At 39.2% G+C, this 19,241-nt stretch overlaps 1 protein-coding gene across 1 annotated transcript in view; it reads left to right on the forward strand.

Moving 5' to 3' along the window:
- The window catches only part of si:ch73-281f12.4 (RA_Radil_like and Myo5p-like_CBD_Rasip1 domain-containing protein), a 35,783-nt gene extending 16,912 nt beyond the window's left edge, over positions 1–18,871 (forward strand). Inside the window, exons 7-16 of the mRNA XM_034712165.1 lie at positions 1,269–1,426; positions 1,538–1,650; positions 5,252–5,471; positions 5,681–5,853; positions 9,312–9,456; positions 11,050–11,255; positions 11,328–11,697; positions 15,952–16,100; positions 17,521–17,660; positions 17,747–18,871. Of these exons, the coding sequence (XP_034568056.1) occupies positions 1,269–1,426; positions 1,538–1,650; positions 5,252–5,471; positions 5,681–5,853; positions 9,312–9,456; positions 11,050–11,255; positions 11,328–11,697; positions 15,952–16,100; positions 17,521–17,660; positions 17,747–17,849 (1,777 nt within the window). The 3' untranslated portion in view covers positions 17,850–18,871. The remainder of the gene's footprint in view (positions 1–1,268; positions 1,427–1,537; positions 1,651–5,251; positions 5,472–5,680; positions 5,854–9,311; positions 9,457–11,049; positions 11,256–11,327; positions 11,698–15,951; positions 16,101–17,520; positions 17,661–17,746) is intronic.
- Positions 18,872–19,241: the final 370 nt, after the last annotated feature.

Here is a 19,241-nt window from a genome sequence, read left to right on the forward strand (position 1 = left end):
AGAAAAAGAAAGAACATTTACAGTGTCCACATAACACGTAGGGGGGAGTCTGCACTTACAATGTAGCTGATTTGCAGAAATATATGAGGAAGTTGAGTCAAAAAGGTTAACTTGAGTCCATTACTAACACAGTTATCATCAGTCTGGAGAGCCACATAAAGTCAGACTGAAATGTGTTGTCACAACACATGATAGAAATTAAACTGAGTGATCAGCATGTTTTAATTTAAACTGTGCCAGTCCGAAGGATGGATAAGAAGCGAGCTATCAAACTAGGTTACTATGAGGTTAATTAAGGGATAATGTATCGTTATATATACACACAGTATGAATCCCGAAAGGGTGAGACAAGTCTTGTCCACCCTGAAGGGGTTCTATTTCCCATAACCACCTGCTAACCATACTTAATCCTGCTTATTATCCGGCTACTGACTTAAAATACAAATACATTTGCAAAAAACATTGATTAAGAGATTATTTTATTGATTTAAATTGATTTATGTATACAGTTTTTAAAAATTGTCTCAGTGATTCTGCAGCCATTAGTGTTCCATGGCGATGGATTCTTATCTGCTTGTTGCGGTCGATTTAACATTAAACTTTCCTCATTCAGCTCTCCTTCTCTTCTGAGCAGCTTTAAAAATAAACAAGGCAAATGTCACAACTTTGTACGCTGCTGCTATCATCACCACTGCTCATGGTTTAAGTTTCGTTGTAGCGACCGGTAACGGTAAGTTTCACTTACCTGCTCCCCTGCCGTTGCTAACATTGCTGGACAGGATCCATTATGAAAGTGTCCATGTTGTTTAGCCTGCCAGTTTAGCATGCTAAACGGTTTTACGTCACCTTATGCTCTATGGTGTCAGTAAGCAGAAGCAAAATGTGCCGGAACTTTTCTCCACAAGTTGATTTGTAATGACAGTTTGCCTCAGGTGTTGCTCATGTTAGGGAAAGTTAATAACCGTTGTCAAGAGTTTTGACCAATTAGAATCAAGCAGATCAGTAGGAAAGCCGGGTAATAAATGTAAAATAACAATCACAAGTAAGAACGTAACATGACAGGATTGAGGTTAGACAATTAATTTCATGTAGCAACAGTATTGAAGTGTAAAAATTGCAAAGTAAAAAGCATGCCAGCAAAATTAGAAGCAGAAAGCATACGTTTGTGAAAAGCTGGCTTTCGAGATCAGCCGTTAAGATGAGGCCGTTTGACAGAGGCGCCTTCTCTTTCAGACTGGCTCAGCACTGATGCTCTGTTTTTCCATCAGGATCTCCTCTGAGGTTCAGTCAGATCTTCAGCATCTCAGCATGTCAGAGCTGATCTCAGGTCTGCAGCCGCTCGTTCTCTGGATGTCCAACTCCATCGAACTACTGCACTTCATCCAGCACAGCGTCCCCCAGTTGATCCAAAGGGAGGGGGAGGAAGGTACAAAAACAATACCTACTGTGACGATTACTGATTGTCACCACTGTCGGAGCTGAAGAGATGCAGTGTGTTAAAATATGTTTGTGTGTGTGTGTGTGTGTGTGTGTGCAGCTGTGTCAGACTCTGAGATGTTCTCCACTCGGACGGCCTGTGAGGAAGCCATGACGGTTCTAGAGGAAGTCATCATGTTCACCTTCCAGCAATGCGTCTACTATCTCACAAAGGTCAGCTCTCACACACGATAAAACACCACACGCTAAGGTCAGCTCTCACGCATATATGTACTTTTATGTCACGCACCCTGAGTCCCACACACTCCCACGGTGACATCACTGTATTTCACTCCCTGCTGACCTGTAGAATCAGATCAAGGGTCACATGCTCAGCAGGAAATCTGACTGTATAAACACCATGTTCTGTTTTCATTCAGACAGAAACACAATCACAGAATGGAAACTGTGATTTGTCTGTCAGGCTCAGGCAGGAAGACGCCTGTGAGACAGTGAGCAGGGTGACTTTTCCACCGATGGGAACATAAACAATTACGTAATCCTGTCTATCTCTGGATATTGAAACTAGAATGTCTGATAAGGTGAGAACCTCTGTAGTCTCATTTCCACATAAAGAACGGGGAACTTAAGTACTAGGAACCAATTTTTAAGGATTTAAAAGGTTCAGCCTGTTCATGAACAAGACTCTGAAACTATAGATCCCATTCCCAAATTTCCTGAGGTTTTGGGAAGTACTAAACTCTAACCAGGTACTTTTTTGGGGGGAAAACAATGGTTCCACTCTTTTTCTGTTCTCTGTTTTCGAAACTTCCTACTACCAGTCTCCCTTGTGTTCTGTTTCCCACAATGCACAGCGCTAACATTCTGTTTCTTCTTTTTTCTGTATATGACGGGGGGCACTCCGTTTTTAGGGGCTGTGTAAACTATTAAATTCCATTTAAACCACTTCTTAACTTTTTAAATCATAAGTGATGCTAAAGAAGCAGCTTCGATATCAGCTTGGCCGTTGTTTACTTCCGCTTTCCGAAACTGGAAAGCCAGCAACGCCTGAGCCAACATACTGCAAAACAGATCCAAAAGAAAAAGCCATACTACATACTCTCTTCAAAGGTAGTATGTGGTATGAAGTGCATACTACATTTGTAGGTAGAATGTAGCAAGTGGTTTTGAAAACAACCTATATCTAGAGCCTGGTCCCTGCAATAAAAGCCCACTGTGTTCCCGCAAAGGTTCCCAGTAGTAAAGTTCCTGTGGTAAGCACATGTGAACATCTGAAAGCATTTTTAGAGTTTTTTAGAGAGTCCAGAATGCAAGTTACACCAGAATGTAAGAAGGAGTCTGTTTGGGGAGTCTTTTGGATGGAGAAAGGTTTTCAAATTTGTCTCTGCACGACGATATTCATTTTGATTTCATTGTTAGGTCAACAGCGAGCAGTTCCTTTGCAGTTGTGAAGTGTACAGGTACTTATATAGACGTTTTGAGGTACAAATATTTGGAGAAGTTTTGACATTAACGAAATGAAGAAAGCTCCGCCATCTTTACATTTGGTCTGTCTTCAGAGTAATGAAAGTGGACTTGAAAGCAGAAATCTAAAGTCCTAGAGATAAAGAGGTCAAAGATCATGTGTTTCTCCTGGTTAAAAAGAAAAGTACAGCATTGTGTCATCAGCTGAATAAGGAATGTTGAAAAACTTGAGTCAAAACCTGTGTAAGGAAAACAGTAGAGGACCTAACATGGAGCCTTGTGGAACACCAGACAGAAACAGAGAAAATGGTAAACAGATCGATGTAACCAATTTAAGGTCTGAAAACCTCAACTCAAATCTGGAGAAACACTTTGATAAAAGCATTTAAAGTCTGAAAAAGCATTTTAGGTTGTGTTTGAGTTTGTACGTTGCACCCAGACTTCCTGTTTTAGAGCCTGACGGGATCCTCCCAGTGCTGATTTACGGGACCGTCCCATGTTAAAGCTGCTCATTAAAATTTGTCTACAGAAAACACACACCGCCCTGCACACACACTGCTCCTGCTTCCCTTTCCCTGTCTGTGCTGCTGTGTTTTAGTACTCAGACACATTGTTATCCCTACTTGACAAAAATACACACCTTTAGTGCTCAGTTTATACGCACAGATAAAACTTCAGGAACATCTTTTATCTGTCCTCTTCAAAGGGAGTTTTTAGTTCGAACTGAAGCTGCTTTGTGCATGTCAACTCCTCTCATAATTATAGTATTATATTATCTTGTTAATGCATGTCTTTGTTGGTAACTTCTCTCTGGTGCAGAGCAAGGGAGAAGTGTGAGCTGCATTGCTACAGTACAGGGGAAGTCAGGCGGGGGAAAACATTTGTTTCTGTTGATTTCCTGTGCAAAATGACTGAATGTTGAAAACATCATCTCTTTACTTCCTCTTTCTCTTCTGGCTGAGTGCATTGAAGAATCAAATCAGTGAAAGTAGGTCAAAGCAGTTAGAAACAAAGTGGATAAACTGTACTTTGGTGACTTTGTGGGTGTCACTGGGAACATAGGAAATGTGTGAAAGAGCTATTCAGTGTGTTTCTGTCAGTCAAAAACATCACTGGACTCCCTTCAGTTGGTCTCCATGGGAAGCATTCATCACCTTCAGATATCTACTATCCTCATTGTGAACTCGACTTCAGGCTGCAGGTTATTGCTGTCTTTACGACCTCTTTCAGTCTGAGCTCAATCTGAGTCATTGTGTCTGTATGTATGTGTGTGTGTATGTGGCAAACAGGTGATGTCATGTTTTTAAAACAATGGTAGAACTGTGTCAGAGAGAGTAGAGATAAGAGGTGTTATTAAAGTGAGAACAGATAAAGAGCTGTTGGTTCAGTATGATTAGATTGTTGAGGATTCTGCAACTTTTAAAAAGACTTGAACATTTTAATTAACTTTAAAATTAAAATGTGATTTTAATCATGTAAAACGAGAGAAATTATCATAAAACAAGCATACTTTTACCTTTCGTATTTATTTAGTCATTTAAATATGAACCTATTTATTGTATTTTATCTTCATTATTATTATTTTCTTTTTTATCTTCTCTATTAATTTATTTTCTGTTTTAAATGATCATAGCTTTTATTTATTATTATTATTATTATTATTATTATTATTATTATTATTATTATTATTATTTTCATTAACTAATTTATTTACGTATCTACTTTTTTTCAGTCATTCAAATGTATTTCTGTTTTAAATAATTTTAGTTAGTATTTACTATTATTATTATAATTTTCATTAACTAATTTATTCACTTATCGGATTATTTTTGTTTTGGGTCATTCAAATTTATTTTCTGTTTTAAATTATTAAAGTTATTATTATTATTATTTTTTTTTTCATTAACTCATTTGTTCACTTATCTACTGTTTTGAGTCTTACAGCATATGTTCAGGGTATTGTTTGTCTTGTATAATATACATACATTTAATTTTGAAAAATGTGTACGTATATCATCTGCATTTCCAAACCATGCAATATTTGATGGACAATATCAAGTGCCGTAATGTACATTTTCTCTTATATCATTTATTTTCACTCTCTGGTATATCGATTTTATTTATTTGATTTGTTTCTTTTAGTAGAAAGACATCACTTGCCTGAATGTTTAAATTGATCATCTGTACATAATATGGAAAAATTCATGGAAAAAAAAGCTTACCAACACAAAAAGTAAAGTAATACTTACAGCAACTAAAAGCAGAAAGGAAAATACACTCTCTAACATTTAACGATTTGATTGACATATCCGATGGAGTATTAACTTAATTACCGCTCCGTCCTCCACAGAGCATGTACTCGTCCCTGGCCGGCATCCTGGAGGGGAACCCTTTCTCAGAGAGCAGTCAGCTCAGGGTACCCGAAGGACTCAGCAGCATCCTGGAGGTTTTGAAGGAGGCCTTGAATCTCCTGACAGTTTTCCAAGTCCATCCAGACATCTCCTTACAGCTGTGTGCTTACCTGTTCTTCTTCATCAACGCCTCGCTGTTCAACACACTCATGGAGAGAGGTAACACTTCAGATTCAGAGATACTGAGAATATCAGGTCCTCGCCTGTAAGATCAGAATGAAAGTAAAATTCATTTCAGTACTACAGCTGTATTTTTAACTTCTTTCAAAACTTATTTTTGTCTCTGAGTGTAGAAACCGTCTTTGTTGATAATTAACAAAGTTCTTTATAAAACCAAATTTCTAAAATACAACACATTTATCCTTCAGGTTCTGTTTCTGGGTTCTACCAATGGTCCCGGGGGGTTCAAATCCGGGCCAACCTGGACCTCCTGATGGACTGGATCCAAAGCGTTGGGCTTGGAGAACTGGCCTCCGAGTTTTTCCTGAAGCTTTCAGCTGCTGTCAACCTGCTGGCCACACCCAGAGAAACCCTCCTACAGGTCAGAGGTCATCTGCTTCTCCTTCCTGTTTGTGTAACAGCAGAGCGGTGGGTGACTGTGGATCAGAGTCACGTCTGCGTCAGCCCGAGTGTTTCATTGTTTTAGACATTTCAGAATGTCATTAATAATCTGTGTTTATGTGTGAGGTTCAAGAACGTGGGGAATCTGAGCTGTACTGAGACCTCTGACTGTAGCTGTGTGACTCAGTTTTATACAGCTTCTTCTTATCTACACTGAGATGAGTCATAGAGCCATAAAACTCACCAGACCTACCGATTTATTGTTATAGAAGAAGCACTAAAAACAGACACATTTAAACTAGCATGATAACACATAGAGGAAAAGAGTGAATAGATGACATCATGGTCCTGGTAATCTAAAACCATATAAACATGAGACTATCCTTTTGATCTGAGTGGGAGAATGAGTGTAAACATGTTTTATATTCAGGGACAAATGACCACATGACAGTGGAGGCAGTTTGACGTCTTTAACACCCTCTTTAAATGTATGACTCAAACAATAATGAACTCTTTCTATTTGTTGTTTCTCTGTGTTCCTCTGCTGAGCAATGGTTTCTAACCAACCAACATTTAATCCCTTTAAGCTCAGCGCTCTCCTAGTTACCTGATCAGATCCTGTTTACAGTCTGAACCACTGAGCTCCCACTCGGCTGCCTATTAAACACTCAGACACACTCTGAGAAACTGACACTTGGACTACAAAGGTGAGAGAGTACACAGGTGTGACACAAACACGGGTCATGCTAAAGTTCAGACATATGAAGTTACAGATCTTCTGATTTACCGGCCTTCCTTCATTTTTTTGTTTTTGATGATGGTAACCTGCTGAATAATTGGTGCTGTTCATGTGACACTGCTTTATACAGAACAAGCAGCTTTATAATGTACAGAATGGCACCACTGTTGCTTTAAATAGACAGGTCATCAATCAAATAGGCTCTGCTGAACTACAGGACAAAATCAGGTGTGACCAAGCTGCAACCTCCAGTGTTCAGTCAATCAATCTTTATTTATATATTGCCCAAATCACAACAAAAAGTTCCAGTCCCATCTTACAGGTTATAACTCCATCTGATCTTATCTTAATCCAACATGAGCAGAGCACTTTGAAGTATTTAGCAAGTTACAGCGGCATGGATAAACTTTCTTTAACAGGCAGAAACCTCGAGAAGAACCAGACTCATGTTAGACAGCCATCTGCCTCACCCGAGTTGGGGTGTTGACAAATGAAGCAAAAAAAAAAAATGCAGTTCCTAAAGCGTCTACTTGTCATATATCTATCAGATCATACATTTACAGTAATTATTCTCAGCTTTAAGAGACAGACAAACTGAGCGAGGGATTATTTAAATCAAAGAGATTTTAGCTTATTCAAAGATAGATTCAAAAGTTGGTTTGGAGTTTATATATATTACACCTACAGCAAAAGGTAGCAACATTTAGCAGAACATATGTTACACACATAACTAACATCAGTCAATCAATATTTATTTATAAAGCGCCAAATCCCAACAAACATAGCAGGTATAGACCGCACTCTATGTTAAATTATTAACAAGAACCCAACATCAAGACAGGATAAGATCCAGTCCAATCTTAAAAACAGGACTCAGTCTGGTCTCATTTTAATCCACCATGAGCAGAGCACTTTGCCGTATTTAGCAAGTTACAGCGGCAAGGACAAACTTCCTTTAACAGGCAGAAACCTTGAGCAGAACCAGACTCATGTTGGACAACCATCTGCCTGGACCGAGTTGGGGTTGGAAAAAGGGAGATGGTAGTGATGAGGCGGATAGTAGTTACTCTAATTTCAAGTCCCATTTGTCCATCTAAAATCACAATTTGTTTACATGCTAATTTCAGGGGTTTAATTTCCTGCTGGAAAATCATCTATGACCAACTTTGAAAAGATAACCGGTCAAAAAGTTCACATCTATTCACTGACAGTTTGAAGAAGTTAATTAAACATCTTTACAATAGTTGGACCATATCCAATCAGAGAATCAGGAAAGTTTGTTGACACTGAAGAGTATCTTGTTCATATAATGGACAAAATGACAGCATTTCAGCTTCCACTGTGTTATCACTTTTGAGAGCCGCCATCACAATAATAATTTATCCGTCTCTCTTTCACCCGTAAAATAAACAATTTATGAAAACGTTAAGATTAAACTATTGACATATAAGACATCATCATTGAAATGATACACCCTGAAATTAATTAGCCCACAATTAGAAAGAGTTTTTACGGTAAAAGAGAAGATGAAATGTGGATATTGAAGCTGCCCACAGAGTCATTTTAACCCTGCTCTGTGTCAGTGGGGTTTCACCTCTATTTGTAGAATCTGGGTTAAATTTGACTCATATATCTACGCTGTGAGTTGACACCTGTTTCCACTCACGAACCCCGTCGTGGCTCCACTCTTAAACATCTCGTCTCTCCTCACAGCTGTTCCAGGCAGCGTCTGGTCTGCTTGTGGTTTTGGATGGTTGTTAGGAAGCTGCTGGTTTAAAGTGCCCCCGCCCTGCATGAGCTCACAGAGAACACACCCTGCTCTGAGATTCAGTTTACATCTGCAGATTTGAGCTTCACAAAAAGTAAGGAGGCGATGTGGCTCGAGTTTGAACCACAGCTGAGGGATGTGGTGGAGTTTGTTTGGCCAGCAGGAGATATTTTTAGGAGAATAAAAGTGCGGAACATGAAATCTCAGACATAACAAACAGATAGTTGATATATTCGGTTGTTTGTGAGCAGCGTTTAAAATCTCTCTGCTGAGCTCAGCCTGTCTGTAAGCAGAAAACACCGCTATACCGTCTCTTTCAGCGGCAACATGCCCAGGCAGAATTCACATCCAGCGAGTCAGCTGCTGACAGACTGAAGACAGTCTGTCACATTTTTAATGTCTTTAATAAGCACTTGGAGGTTACCTGCATCTGAATCACCAACTCCCATATACTACAGCTGCTTTCTGTCACCCATATATCAAATGATCTCTTTCTAAAGTCACAGGAGAGAGATCGTAAAGTTTTCTCACGCTCCCCACTATCAAAACAAACTGTTAATTACAATCATCTCACCTTTAATCCAGAATAATCTCAGGCATGGAGTTGTGAGGAATGAGAAAACTTTACATCAATATTTTCAGTCAGGCTGTGAAATATTTTCCCAGGAGGCTTTGCAACTTGTCTGGCCCTGCGGTGATAGAAACAAAAACTCTTCACCAGATCACATAACTGGGTTGAATTACTTTGCATTTAATGAGAGAGTAGCAGTGACTTTGTTTGGACAGAGGCATGATGGGAAAATGCTTGTTTGCTTCTGTGGCTCCATCTCAGCGTTACACAATGAAAGGGTTTTTATAGTCAGTTTGTTAACTTTGCTTCATGTTGCTTCATTATTTTCTGTGTTTTCTTTGTGTGTCTCTGCCCGTCCAGGCATCCTGGTCGTCCCTCAGGTCTGAGTTTTCTGCCCTGAACACGGCTCAGCTGCACTACATGCTGAAGGAGTACAGCTCGGGTAAATCCTGCCCTCCCGGCTGGACGCCGTCAACGGGAGATGTGAAGGACGCTGTGAGGACAGGTAAGAGGCAGAGACATTAACTGCATTTGATCACTGAAACAAACATCATTCACTACTCCAAGAAACTTTAAAACATTGAGGAATTGCACATCATTTGCCCCTGCATCTGCTCCGATTCAAGGAATGATTCACAAAGTATGTTGCACCAAAGATACTTAAGTGCAAACAGGCCCGTATAGTCTTGCAGTTTTGTGTAGTTTGCTCTTGCATCTACTTTGGGAGGTGAGCCGTCAGCATCTCCACTATCTGCTGCGATACCCTGCACTCTCCCCAACTCGGTCGAGGCAGGTGTCTGTCAAACATGAGTCTGGTTCTCCTTAAGGTTTCTGCCTGTTAAAAGGAAGTTTTTGCTTGCTGCTGTAAGTAGCTACAGTAAATACTGCAAGGTGCAATGCTCATGGTGGATTAAGATGAGATAAGACTGGATTGTATCCAGTTTTGATGTTAGGTCTTTGTTAATAATATAACATAGAGTTTGGTCTAGACCTACTATGTTAGATTACGTTTGTTGTTATTTGGCACTATACAAATAAAGATTGATCGATTGACTCTCAATGAGCTCAAATCTGCCCACACAAAGACCATGAGCTGAACGAGGAAGTTCCAGCACAGAGACACTATCTTTTCTGCAGTTTGTGAGTCGTTTAACCCTTTATGTGCGCTTTGTGAATCAGACAGTGTCTTTTGGTGTCACTTGCACAAGTTTTGGTCATGCCCCTACCTCTCCAACAAAAAGAGGATCAAAGAGAGAAAAGGGTGTATATATTCAGCTTAGAAACAAATATGACAAACAAAACAAAAAAATATGCAAGCTACATAAATGCTGAATGCATTATTTAAACATTGAAGGCATGTGCACAAAAAACGTCCAATCATGTGCGATGAAATTTGAAGATAGAGCAGACAGTCTGTTATTCACACTTTGTTCTAACTGCGGATTGCACGTTTGAAGATACATAAATTCAAAGACATGTCAGTTTGATGCCATGAAAAAGTTTTGCGAATAAAATGGAAATAAAAATAAAAAACATTATTGGAAAAAAAAAACTTTATTTGAAATAAAATGACCTCAATAAAATTAAGAAATAAATTTCAAATCATTTATTTAGTGTTTTACAGTTTATTGATTTTTTCTTTTTCTTTTTTTTTACATTTTCTTCACAACAAATATTAAAAAATGTAATTTGATAAATTATTAGATTGATGTTGACCTTTGTTGGACTCCACAGAGAGATCTGAAAATCTTCATCAGATCAACCTGATGGTTTAACAGTCAGAGTTCACCTTCACACCAACACACACATTTCTAAGTTTTCCCTCCTCTCGGTGTGTAATCTGTTCAGTCTGTCTCCACCAATCAGCTTCTGCCCAGAGATAACCTTTTAATCCAGCCGCCGCCTCACTCTCACCTGAGTTCACCTGTCAGGGCAATGACAACACAACACCCTAACGTCTGATCCAGAATCATTTTTGTCCTTCATTCACTGAATTTAATTTAACTTTAATGAATTAACTTCCTTTAAGTAGCCATGTATGATTATGATTATGTGTATTATATCCCTGATGAATATTGTCCCTCCTCTCTTCCCGTAGCCGACATCCTGCAGAGCTTTGACAGTCACCCCCCCCTCGTCCTGCCGGCTTCCTCCTTCCACCTAGAGCTTGGGAAACCCCTCGCAGACCCCGCTCTCTTCACACAGCTCACTCATCTGCAGGAGTTCATCCACCGTCTCCCACACCCTGAAACCAGACCTGAACCTGGACCTGAGTCCGTACCTGAGCACTGCATGGAGGACCAGGTACTGAATCCTCAGTTCAGGTGAAACTGTTTGTGTTTCTGAGTCTGTTTCTGATCATCTGTCTCTCCTCAGACTCTCAGCAGGACCTCAGACAGCCCGTCTACAACCTTGACCCCGCTTACATCCCTCCAGGATCTGACCCATCAAGTGGACTCTGACCCAGTGACCTGCTCCTCCCCCAAACCGGACCGGAAAATCCCCTCAGAGCCGGCTCAGACACGAGGGTCTCATGGGGACTTGAGTAGCTGTGAGGCAGTTCTGACTCAGAAGCTGAAAAGTCTGGAGCTACAGAACTCGCTGCCAGGACAGGCAGACCTGGTGTACCACAAGAGCCTGGCTCTGGACCCATCCTGCTTGCTGACCCCTCCTAACACCCCTCAGGGCCTAGAGCTGTCTGAGCTGGAGGCCAACCTGCAGGAGGGGGCACGTCAGCTGAGGAGAGGTAACTGAAACACAAAGATCTAAAGCCTCCTGGTTAGACAGAGTCCTGAGGAAATGCTGCATTCAAATTCATGCTAGTTTTCCGTGACTACCAACCCTAGCTTTAACATTAAACCTCATAAGGGCTTCATTGGCTTTAGGGGCCATACTCCAGTGGACACTTGAGGCATTGCAGTTTTATGAAGTTCTGTATCTGCTTCAAAACACGGACTTAAACTGAAAAACAAAAACAAAGAGTTATAAAAGTGTTGGTTTTAAGAGAGACTCAAGGAAATCAGTCTATTCTCATTTCACAAAAAACGACTCATGTGAACCTGCTGGTGGCTTAAAGGAAGAGTCGGAGCTTAACCAAAGTCTGACATCTTCATCCTCAGGGGATCATGACTGTCTCTTCAGCATGTCTCAGCAGTCTATCCAAAAGCTGTTTTAATCTCAAAGTGGACCGAAGTGGTGAAGTGAAGTTAGCATCCCTGTGGCTAACAGAAGTTGCTAGTTGCAGCTTTCATTACACTGATGCAGCTTCTGTAGCGTTAAAAACGTTCAGTTCATCTTAAAGCTACAAACAGCTGCAGAATATTAACTGAAACCTGAACACAGCTCAAACTACATGATGACACACACTGCATCACAAAGGCTCATTCATAACTTCTCTCTAACAGCTCTCTCTCTCTCTCTCGCTGACGTCTTTTCAGGAAACTTTTAGTGACTTGACCTTTGACCTTTTGGACCTGCTGTATATTAGCCCATGGTGGTTCCTGGTCTGTCTTAAAAGTTCCCCCAGATATGAAAGAGTTATTTTATTGATTGTGAGCTCAGGAATGTGAAAAGGAAACTGTGCAGAGGGAGGCTCACTGTGCAGGAAGGAGAGTTTCCTCTCCCCCCTCAGTGTTCCTGAACCTCCAACATGAAGTCATCTTCACAGAGAGAGAGAGAGAGAGAGAGAGAGAGAGAGAGAGAGAGAGAGAGAGAGAGAGAGAGAGAGAGACTCATACTCAACCTTTCAACCGCATTCTATTACTTCAGTAGAATGTGAGTCTTATTTCCTGGATCCTATCCTGTGGATTTATCATTATTCCCTGAATGAAAATTTAACAGAAAAGCACCTGTATGGAAGGCCACTTCTGCCAGTTCAATAAGAAATCAAACAAGTGAAGCCAAATGTTGAGCCATTTTATTAGATAGCAAGACTTACTTATATAGAGGAAAAAAAATCAAAATAAAATAATTAAAAGTCAAATTATGAGATCTTTATGAGATATAATTATAAGATAAGTCAAAATAGATGGTGAGTCATAATTTTGAGATTAAAACATCAGAATGATGAAATTGTCTTTATGACATGGGAATGAAAAAAATATATATATATATAATAAAAAGTCAAAATAAAGTTGATATCATGAGAAATTAAGTCATGATAATGAGGAAAAAAATGTCAAAATTATAAGAGCATGTGTTATTATAGAAGGTGGTGATAATTATGAGATAAAAATGTTAAATTATGAGAAAGAAGGTCATTCTATTAAAATATTAAGCTGAAATTTTGTGAGAGTATAGTAAGTCATAATGATGGGATAATGCTATCTTGTAATTTTGACTTTTAACTTTTTTTCTGACTTTTTTTCCTTAATTTAACAGTTTTAGCCCGTTATTATGACTCTGACTTTTATTAAATAATTTGGACTTTCTATCCTACCTTTGACTTTTTATCTCTTATTTATGACTATTGCTTTTTATCACGTAATTTGACCTTTTATCTCACATTTTGACTTTTTATTTCATAATAACAGTTCAACATTTGGGGTTTTCCTTTCTGTATTTAGAAATTCTTGAAATTCCTGTACTTTAATCAGTCTTCGAACTCTAGAAGCCAGTCAAACTTGTAATTTTTTTGGTCTATTTAAGGCCCAGTTTGGACCAAAGTGTACTATAAAACATGAAATGTTTTTTATTTTGCAGTTTATTCAGGATTTAAAGAGCCAGGCTGATCCCCTCCCCCCAACCTGTTTAGCTTCAGAAACACTTTCTGTCACATGAGATTGTGTTTGACTGTAAGAGGTTCAACCTGTTAATGCTCCTTACAGACCCCCCAGTGTGTGTGAGTGTCTGTATGTGTGTGTGTGAGTGCGTGAGTGTGTGTGTGAGTGGTACAGAAGGCAGAGGGATTAAGTTGATGGTAATCAGACATCTTTACTCCCATTGGTCATTTGTTTCTTTCTGTTTCCTCTGAATTAAAGAAGTAATTCATTAATTTTAAAAAGATCTGAACTAACAGGCTTTACAATCAGCAGTAATACTTCTCAGTCTTAACGAGGTTCACGTTTATCTAGATATCAGTTCATCAGTAGTTGATAATCAGAGTTCACCTGCTCATAAATTAGCTTTTTTTCCCCTTCATCATCATAGATAAATATTTTGGCGGGAAATTAAAGAATAAGATAAAAGTTGGAGGAAAATTTTCAATTGTACTTTTTTTGACATTTTAAAAGAACCAATCAGTTAATCAGGGGAAAAAACAGCACAATAATTAATATTATATCACCGTAATAAGCATGTATTAGATGGAAGAAACCTTAACAAACCATTAAGGAACATTTCATTTTGAACAAAATTTGATAAGAAAATATAGAAAATAATGTAAACTGCTTTTTTTTTTAGCACTTTTTATATAAACTATTTCCTACTAATCTCCGTTTTTAACCCAATATAAATAAATTGATTAATATATATTATTGACATTTTTATCTGATCAAATCAAATATTGTGTTCATTTGCAGCCAAATACGGAAAATTTTTTTCTGACGAGAATGTAGATCTTTAAGACATGAATTGAATTGAAGTGTAGCTCCAGTAGCTGCTCCTTGTGGTTTTTGGCCATCAGCTAACATTATTCTGAAAGTTGTTAATCCTATAATCTAACCCAAGAATCACAGCGAGGCAGTGATGTCAGAGAGAACACAGCCAGGCATCATGGGAGTTTACAGTCCGGTTGGTGCGTGGAATCTTAATCTGGGGGGGGGGCATTGTTCAGGTCCACTGCTGTGTGTGTGAGTGAGTGTGAAGGGGGGGTCTGCAGTGTGGGAACAGGTTTTATTGTGAGGCCACTGTTACTTCTGCATTTAAGTGGCAGAACACACAACATGAGAGTGACAGAAAGAACCTGTTCATGCTTGTGTTGCCTTGGAAAAGTATGATTTTCAATGAAACATCAAATTAGCATCAAAGTTCATGCTAAAATTGATGCTAATTAGGAATGCACCAAAATGAAAATTCTTGGCTGAAACCGAAAATCAAAAATGAGCAAGCCAAGGCCAAAATACCGAAAGAAATGATTATGCCAATTGTTAGTAGGGAGACCGGGGTCAGTTGTAACACGGGTCATTTGTAACACTTGCACTTGCTCCACTCTATATATAATGGACAGCGTCACTCCCCCTTTTCCCATTGTACGGTTTTGAAGCCAAAATATCACGTTCCAGAACGCTACCTTGTTGTACATTTTCTGCAGCGAGAGTCTGCGCAGTAGGGAATTTGCGTGTTTCCACAGTAACAAGCTCCGCCCTACAAGGTACCGTCACGAGGTCCTATGGAGTTTCTCTCTGCTGTGAAAGTAAAACTGGAAGTAAACCCTGTTTTTTAACTTCTGATAACTAACGAAAAAGAAACTTTTCAGAAAAAAGAGGTCTTGAACACAAAACAGTCAAATAATAACTACATATCACCACAGCAAACGGAGGTGAGAAACATTCATACGTTGTGTATTTATTTTTTAAGGTTTGACCCCAGCCCCATTCAAGTGCATGGGGGGGACAGAGTTTTTGACCTATACTGCAGCCAGCCACCAGGGGGAGCAGCTCTTTGCGGCCATTGCGGCAGACTCACTCAGAGCCGAGCAAGATGACGTACATTTTTTTTACAGTCCATGGTTGCATGTCTCAGTTTTTGTTAGCATGCTTACACTTGCTAGGTTTTCAGGTGTTGGGCCAACATTTCATTAGAACAAAATGAAAATAGTTTTCTGATAACATTGTTACTTCAAACACAGAAACATTTTAAAACTTTAAGCAGTAAGTGGAAAAGTCGCTGACAGGGATTAAGAGTTTTGTAAAGAATTGGGTCGCTGAAACAATGAAGGTTGGTCCAGATTCCTTAAATCTGGACCAACATTGATCTGGTCCTGACCCAGCAGGTCCAGTTTGGGTCCTCTTCTCTGTTTGGCCACTGTGTGTTGACTTTGGTTTTCTTTGTGTGTTTTCAGCAGGTGGACTTGCAGAGAGACAGACAGAGAACAAAGAAGAAGAAGATGAAGTTGAAGAGGAAGAAGAAGAAGACGAGAATGAGGAAGTGTTCACGGTGGAGCTACAGAGAGGACCTCACGGCCTCGGACTCGCCCTCGTAGATGGAATGGTATGACAAAACCTTTTTCCTTAATCACCCAGCACACTTCCTCTTTTCCTACTTCTCTTCTCTCTATTACATTTTTTAAATAATGTATGAACAGAGCAGTGCAAGTTACACTGATGTAAAAACAGTTTGAAAGGCGGTCTCTTCTCCTGATTTCCTTAAATCAGCTTTTGTTTTCTCAGTTTAATCCACATACATAAACACCTTTTCGTAGCTGTTTAAATCTGTGGAAACTAATCAGATCAGACTTTATAAAGATTTCAGCTGAACAGAAGAACAAACCTAATCACACTAAAAAGTTCCTGCTGACGGCCTGGAGAGCTAACACGGTGCTGGGATATGTTGTGGAAACACTCAGTACGACTGTGTGTGTTTGAATGTTTTTTGAAATATTTAAAGTTTCAGAGCTTAAATGACCGGTTTCACATCATTTACAAGATATTACCTCTCTAGTACTCAAACCAGGCTGTAAACATGTTTATTATTGCTGTAAAGATCGTCTTCTTTGAATGGGTGTGTATGTGGTTTCTGGTGTTTCTACAGCCAGCCTCAAGTGGTCGCTCGATGAACTGCAGTTTATAACACTTCCAAATGGGCTTCATATTTTGAGACCGGAGGTTGCCACTTGGTTGGAAACCAGCATGACAGCCAAAGATCCACAGAAACTGACCACACACTCAGGTCCAGAAATGTCTCACTAAAAAAATGACTATCAGAATATTTAGATCATTGTCCCATTTAAAAAAACACAAACATGTGTATTTTTTTATTTTACATGAGTTGGTTTGACAAAAATATGAATTCAAGGAACCCACTGATGGCACTATGAAATTTAAAAAAATGTGTGAATCCTTCGTTTAGAATTATCTGTCCCTTTTTAAGTGTTTGATTTAGTGTCTAAAGTAATATTCAGCAAGCTCATTTGATGCCACCAAACACAAAAACCTTTTATCCAATCATGTAGGATGTCAAGTTTCTAACTTTTTCTCTAAAAAGGCAAAATTCCATGTAATCCTATGGGAAAATTAGACAGATGTAAATGAAACAAGCAGGAAATTTCTTCCAAAATAGGTGAAACCAAACAAAATATAAAAATTATCTCCTTGTAACTACTACAAAAAAAACTTGATGCTACAAAAATGGAAAATTGTTGTTCTGAGTCCTGCTCAGTTGAAGACCGTCTCACTTGTGCATGTGCTAACAGGCGCCCACCTCCCCATTCACTGCAATCAGCTTCACTTTATGGCAGAAGGGTCAATTTGTGATAGTAGGACTAATAAAAGGTACATTAATATGAGATTAAATAATATTATTGAATTCTACCAATTTAATAAAAGACCTTCTAGTTATTTAAATGAGGTACAGGAAGTTAAAATATCCCCTCATCTCTAACACCTGTTTCCATCTCTTTCCCTTTGTGTAGAAGACTCCTCTAAGAATGAGTGGTATCTACGTGAAGTCTGTTGTTCCCGACTCTCCAGCAGCTCAGTGTCACAAACTGAGAACAGGAGACCGAGTCCTTGCTGTCAATGGCATCAGCTTGGTCGGCATGGAGTACAACTTGTGAGTATAAAAGTATGCACAGTCCACAAACTCTGATTGACTCATCCCGTCCCTGCATGTTTACAGCTTTGGTTGTTTCCCCTCAGAGGCAGAGAGCTGATCCGGTCCTCAGGAGACTCTCTGCGGCTTCTGATGGCAAAGATTGACTCAAAGACCAGCAACAAGGGCTCGGCTATGACTAAACGCTGAAACACAGCCTGCTGAGAACCATCACAGAGCTACAGGGTCATCTTTAACGCAGAATCAGAGTCAGGATTTTTCTGCCATACCAAAGAAACACTCCTGTGTCTAACTTCTGAAATTCTGTCTTTTTAGCTTTGAGACAATCAGCTTCTACAGGAGCGACTCACTGTGTTTACTGTCACAGGCAGGGTGTAAAAACAGGGTTTCTTTTTTTGCTGTCCAGCTTCTGTCAGCCTGTAAACAAACTGTACCACGAGGGAGGGAGAGTGGAGAAGAAAGTATCCGTCTGTGGTGTTACTGAAACATCTATTTAAACGTCTAAGTCTACATTTTTCTGTCTGAAATAAACTCTAAGCTGCTTCTGGATCAACTTGGGATTCATTTGTGGCATTAACTGGAAATATTTAAAAAATATTTTTAACATTTTTGCTTTACTGCTGTTTGAAAAACTGTGAAACTCCATCTGCACACTGCAACTCACCTACATTTTACTCACGATAATGTTCGTGTGGAATTCTGATTTCCTTGACACTACTTTGTCGTTTTCCAGAACAAATATATTTGTTACAATCTGTCATTTATTGAACTTTGAAAACGTTGAAAACGAGCAAAATGTCAACCTACAAGCTATTTTTGTTTCTTCTTTTTGAGAGGCTGGATGTGCAAAGATATACTTTTAATTTTGTATAAGTTGGTTGTTGTCTCTGTGGCCTTAAGAGCCTCACACAGATCTCTCCTTTTGTAAAAAAAAAAAATGTCCTCATCAGGACTGTTCACAATAAGCATTATCCTTAAAATCCTGTCTCCTCCTGTTCATCCTAAAACCGATCTGAGAGCAACTGGTGGTTTAAATACAGATATGTATGAATATGTTAAACACTGTGTTTAAACCACCAGCTGCAGCCTGTGTGTGTTTTCAGCTCACATGTTGACAGTGTAAGAATTAAAGAAACAGTATTCATTTTTGTAATATTTATATTCACAGTATTTTTGAAAGTATGGAATAAATATTATTTTTTCCTCAAGAACCTGCTGGTCGGTATGTGTTTTTGTTTTCTGTTTCCTCTGTTTGAGTGTGTGTGTGTGTGTGTGTGTGTGTGTGTGTGTGTCAGGGCGTAGCTGCAGCTGGGTGTGTGTCTGTAGCTGTTTATAGCCTCTCTGCGGTTTCTTTCTGCTGACTCTCAACAGTTCAGTCTCTGTGTTTTACATCAGTCTGAACATTTAAACATCTTAAAACACTGTTAGCCTGATAAAATAAGGCAAAAAACACATCTGACAATGTTATTAAAGTGTAAACAGGTTTAAAGCTGCTGAGTGTGAAGCTTCCTGCTGCTTTCTGACAGAAATCTGTTGACACTCATGATTATGCTGCTTATGTTCATCTCTCACATGTAAACT

The sequence above is a fragment of the Notolabrus celidotus genome, chromosome 20, assembly GCF_009762535.1.
Source record: "Notolabrus celidotus isolate fNotCel1 chromosome 20, fNotCel1.pri, whole genome shotgun sequence".
NCBI lineage: Eukaryota > Metazoa > Chordata > Actinopteri > Labriformes > Labridae > Notolabrus > Notolabrus celidotus.